Source organism: Microtus ochrogaster, unplaced genomic scaffold (assembly GCF_000317375.1).
Source record: "Microtus ochrogaster isolate Prairie Vole_2 unplaced genomic scaffold, MicOch1.0 UNK90, whole genome shotgun sequence".
Lineage (NCBI taxonomy): Eukaryota > Metazoa > Chordata > Mammalia > Rodentia > Cricetidae > Microtus > Microtus ochrogaster.
Window position 1 is genome coordinate 1,201,904 of NW_004949188.1, and position 5,662 is coordinate 1,207,565.

General features: G+C 50.1%; 1 protein-coding gene across 1 annotated transcript in view; it reads left to right on the forward strand.

Annotated features, from left to right (window-relative positions):
• Cacna1a (calcium voltage-gated channel subunit alpha1 A) overlaps positions 1-5,662 on the forward strand; it is a 243,021-nt gene that overhangs the window by 152,987 nt on the left and 84,372 nt on the right. The window contains 1 exon segment of the mRNA XM_026777920.1: positions 1-227. This exon segment is cut by the window's left edge and continues 174 nt beyond it. Coding sequence (XP_026633721.1) covers positions 1-227 — 227 coding nt within the window.

The window sequence follows — 5,662 nt, forward strand, 5'->3', positions numbered from 1 at the left end:
CGCCACGTGCACCGGCCTGGGGCGGACGGGGAGCCTCGCCGTCACCGCGCTCGCCGCCGGCCCGGGGACGAACCCGATGACAGGCCGGAGCGCAGGCCTCGTCCCCGCGATGCCACCAGGCCGGCTCGTGCTGCTGACGGCGATGGCGATGACGGGGAGCGCAGGCGGCGACATCGACACGGGCCGCCAGCCCACGACGACAGGGAACGCAGGCACCGACGCAGGAAGTGAGTGGGCTTCGGGAGGGATACGCCCAGTTGGACTTCACGCCAGGCCGAGAAGTTTCCCCAGTAGATAGGGTGTCAGTCACCAGGCCCAGAATACCGGAAGCCGTGGGGATGTACCCAGAGGCCACAGCCTCTGTTAGCAGATGGGGAAACAGATGTAGTTGCGTGCTGGGATGAACCCAGAGTCTCATATACAAGAGTCCACAACAGAGCTATGTCCCTCAGTGAAGGATTTTAGGTTGCACTCTACAGCAGAGCCAGCCTGTCACAGGGGAATTCTAGGCTAGCGTTCTATCACTGAGCTACACCCCAGCTCCTCACTGGAGGACTCTAGGCCGGTCCCCTACTGCTGGATTCTAGGCAGGGACTCTACTACTGAACTACATCCCATCCCAGCATTATATATAAAATGTCTAGGGTCCTGCCGTCTTGGCTTCCAAAATGGCTAGAGGACTAAGGCATTGTGTGTTTTACACAGGCCCTAGGGAGAGCCCATAGTCTCCACCAGATTCGTGTAGCTTTTTCATTACTTGCTGTTTACTCTTGAATTAGTGTGTTCTTTTTTGGTTTTTCGAGACAGGGTTTCTGTAGCTTTGGAGCCTGTCCTGGAACTCGCTCTGTAGACCAGGCTGGTCTCGAATTCACAGAGATCCGCCTGCCTCTGCCTCCCCAGTGCTGGGATTAAAGGCATGCGCCACCACCGCCCGGTGAAGTTCTTGGCATGAGTGTTCTCACCTGATGATCGAACTCCCCAGAAATGACCAAGTCGTTGCTAGAATTAAATCAGTCACCTCTGCCAGGGGCTCACTTGGGCACTAATGTGTGTGAAGCGTCTGCGACTGTTATTTTGCCAGTCCTTTGCTTACTTGATGGGGGAGGGGAGGTCTGATCTCTCAGACAGCACCCCACCAGTAGCTGATTTTTTTTATCTTTCTCGTAACATTTTGTAATGTTTCACGGAAGACCATAAAGGGACTCTCTGTAGAGAGCCCAGGGACTTCTGAGTTGATAGTGACATCTGTTATAAAATACTGTCCTCAAGTCAAGTGTGGTGTCATTCCTATGATCCCAGCACTTGGGAAGTGGGACAGGAGGATCTGAACTTCAAGGCCAGCCTTGGCTACATAGTGAGTTTGAGACTACCCTGTGCTACATCCATAATAATAATAATTTAATGTCCTCTTGATCCTTCTTCATATTGCTATGAGAGCATCACACTGGATTCTTGAAGGGTGTGCAAAATCTGACCCCAGCCTATGGGAAAGGGGCATTTGTACAAACTGCCAGAGTCAGCCTTCTCTTCTGCTGTGTGGGTCCTGAGGTGTCAGGTGTCTTACTAGCCTGTGTGACACAGCTCGTGACTGGGTGGGACTCGGGCTTCAATGAAGCCATGAGACTATGACCCTAACAAGAGGAGCCCAGTGCAGGTCCCAGGACCACATACTGAGTAGTGGGGTTCTCAACCAAATGAGTTTAGACAAGGGTCTGTAGACAGAAATCACTACCAGGAAGGTGGGGGGAGTGTCACAAGTTCAGGTCAGCCTGGGATACACAGGGAAATCCTGTATCAGAGTGGGGCGTGAGAGGTGAGAGGATTGGGTGAGGAGGAGGGAAGCCTCCTTCTGGAGGGCTGGTCCTGGTCATGGATACTGACTCGCACTCTTCCTTCCCACGCCTAGTGCCCACAGCACCCCTCGGTTGTATCACTACCTCTGTCTGCACGGTGCTCCCTTAAACACCATTGTTCCTAATCATTCTTTCCCTGGAGTTTTCTCTCCTGGGTGTTTCCCTCTGCTCAGTGAAGTGTGAGAAGGGTCAGCTGTATTCTAGCCCAGACTGAACTCCAGCCAGTAGCTGCAGGTGGTAGGGGCCTACAGAGTTGGGTTTATCCATTTACACTGCTATAACCAAATGCCTACGGTTGGTTACTCATTTAGCAAGAGTGGAAGTTTATCCAGCTTCCTGTTCTGGAGGCTGCAGAGTCACAGGGCACACCAGCACTCTGAGGGCTTGTTGCCGCAGCCAAACATGATAAGGGACTCCCATGGTGACCCAGGGCCATCACGCCTGTTCTAGTCTCTTCTTTCTCTCAGAATGCCACTCATCCATCATGGGGACCCTGCCCTTGAGACCTTATCTAGCCCCCACTTACCTCCAAATATCATCATCAGACAAATTTAGGGATTAGGTTTCTCAGTAGATGGAGCAAACACATTAAAACCATAGCAGAGACATTCTGAGAAACATGACCAAGATGGGCCAGACCACAAGAAGAGCAGCTAGAGAAAAATGGAGCATTTCGAGTAAGAACGGTACATGTTAAGGTCCCGGAATCACTCAGAGGACAACCAACTTACAGGATATGAGGAAAGGGGGCAAAGGGCCAGAGATGGGTTAGTAGGACTCTGGGTCCCTTAAGAGGGTAAGGAGGAACCAAAGATGTGAGGAGGGGCTTTGTCCCTGAATTGTGTCTGCTGCTGCTGTACCAAAAGAGGCAGAGTGATGAGGACAGAATGGCTGACCCTAAAAATGTTCCATGTTGTTCTGAGATAGGACCTCACTGTAACTGGTCCTCCTGCTTGCTAGGATTACAGACATATACTGCCACATCAAGGTTTATTTGGTGCTGGTGGTGGAACCCAAGGCCTTGTTCACCACACTAGGCAAGCACCCTTATTAACCGAGCTGCACCCTATCCCTGCAGGAGGAGTTTTTGAAAGTCTCTAAATGTCGAAAGAACCTGGGGCTGCAGTGCAGGGACTCACAATACGCCTGCCCATCCCTGCCTGGCTGTGTGACTTTCAATACGTCACTTTACTTTTCTGGTTCCCATTTCTTCAGATGGGGTGAACAGTAGGGTAAAATGTACAGGTTTAAACAGACACGTGAACTGTGTTGAGAGATACTGAGCCAACAAGTACTCAGTAAATGTCAGCATGGTGAAATTATAGAATTAGTAGCAGTTCTGTTTGGCCATTTTTGGATGTCTTTAGGGGTCATTCGGAGGCCCTCTGGGATACCAAAATCTACACGTTTGGGCTCCATCTATAAAACAGCGTAGTAGCGACATGGAACCCAGACTCATCCTCTGTGGGCTTCATTCAGATCATCTCCAGGTAACTTGGAATTTCTGATGCAGTGCAAGCTCTATGGGCAGCTATTAGACTCTATTTTTCAAACAAAATTTAGAAAGCAGATTGACGATGTGGCCATTTAACAAAATAACAACTGTAGGTTCCCTTCTAGAGCCTATGACCTCCACACTCACCAGGTTTACAGTACTAGGCATGAATTCTCTACTGTGGAACAGCCCTCAAATTCCGTCGGTAAGCAATGGTCACCCCCACACCAGCAATGCCCCTGTTGCCCCAGTGAGCACATTCTTGTTGCAGCATGCAGGGACCAGTACTGGGTAAGATCATTGATATATTCTATATTTTCTTCTTTGACACAGGGTTTCTCTGTCCTGGAACTCACTCTGTAGACCAGGCTGGCCTTGAACTCAGAGGTTGCTGGGATTAAAGGCATGCACCACTACCCAGCTATGTATTCTGTATTCTTTAGGAAAGAGGTGAGGGGAAAGTCTGTATCAGTTTTGTTTTTGTTTTTTTCAAGATATTTTCAGTCTTGGGTCTGGAGAGAGAGCTCAGCGCTTAGGATCACTTTCCACTTGCATGGAAGACTCAGGTTCAGTCCCCAACACCCCACATGGAGATTCACCACCTTCTGTAACTCCAGTTCCACGGGATCTGATGCTCTCTCGTGGCTCTCAGATTCTCAGGTGGCACACAGGCGCACAGGCATTAACAGGTCCGTCAGTTCAGTCCCCAGATGCAGAATCTGTAGTGTGGAAAAGTGAACCTCAGTACAGATATATCAGTTCGCTAGGCATGATGGTGCACTCCCAGCACTCAGGAGACAGAAGTAGGTGGATCTTTATGGGTTCAGGACCAGTCTGGTCTATATTAGAAAGTTCTAGGCCAGCTAGGGATACCTAGAGAAACCTTGTCTCAAAATAAACAACAAAAGGCCATATCGTGTTTTAGCATCGTGTGAGCACTCAGAGTGTCCATACCATATTATTAGTAATACTGAGGCTCTCTCTGAGGTAGACATCAAAAACCTTAGAACTGGGTATGGTGGTGCATGCCTAGAAACCTGCACCCAGAAAGCTGAGGCAGGAGGACTGCCTTAAGTTTGGAGCTAACCTAGACCACTGAGTAAAACTGTTTAAAAGACTGATTCTCAGCCAGGCATGGTGGCCCACGCCTTTAATTCCAGCACATAGGAGACAGAGGCCACAGATCTCTGTGAGTTCGAGGCCAGCCTGGTCTACAAGAGCTAGCTCCAGGACAGGCTCCAAAGCTACAGAGAAACCCTGTCTTGAGGGTGGGAGGTGGGGGTGATTCAAATTTTGATTCTGTTTTAGAGAGCTAGGTGCTCCTGTGATCTGCATGGCCTTTTCCTTCCCATAGGCTGTCCTCTGGCCCATGTGTTTCATTGTTGGGATGTTGGCAGTGTCATATTTCCTGTTCTGCTTATCCCTACTCCCGTTTCTACACTCACAGTTCTCTTTCCCTCTGAAGCGTGTGCCAGAACACCATTCCTGCACCTTCAGTAGTTGCCAAACTCAGGTTCCCCCACAGGTCCAAGTGAGGCCCAAGCTCTAGACTCCTGGTAGAGACCTGTGAGCTCCCAAACATCTGCACTCCTAGTCCTGACCAGTCAGGGTCAGCTGTTAGCAGCCTAGTTCCAGCTGCATCTGTCACCATGGCAACCCACTCCCCACTGGAACAAGGAGGGTTACTGCAGTTGTGGGTTTCCTGGCTCACTCTCCCTGTATAGCATAGAATTCTGATCCTTTAACACACACTTCAACACCTCCACTTTGTTCACCGCCTGTTTACTTTGCTGAGTGACGCTGGAGCTAAAGGTTTCTAGATAGGACCAGATTCCAGCTTAGTCCCTTCTGAGCTGGTTCATGAGGGACAAATGTCTTCTCCTCTGCCTCAGTTTCCTACTCTGTTAAATGGAGCTGATCTTGTTATCCATCTCAGGTGCTGTAATGCATGAAGTATTGGGGGCAGTCAGGAACTGTGTCAGGAAGAGTGCAGAGGAGGTCAGTCGGGAAGTGTGCAGAAGAGGTCAGTCAGGAAGTGTGCAGAGGAGGGGCAGTCAGGAAGCAGGCAGTGAAGGGTGCTGTTTTATGGTCTAGAACAGTCTCTAGGTCTCAGCAGGGTACCACAAGGGAGAACACCTGTCTTGGACACTGGGACAGGACCCAACTTCAGTTTTGTGTATCCTCTGAATCTTCCTTAAAGATATTTAAGGATTGCCGGGCGATGATGGTGCATGCCTTTAATCCCAGCACTCAGGAGGCAGAGGCAGGCGGATCTCTGTGAGTTCGAGACCAGCCTGGTCTACAGAGCTAGTTC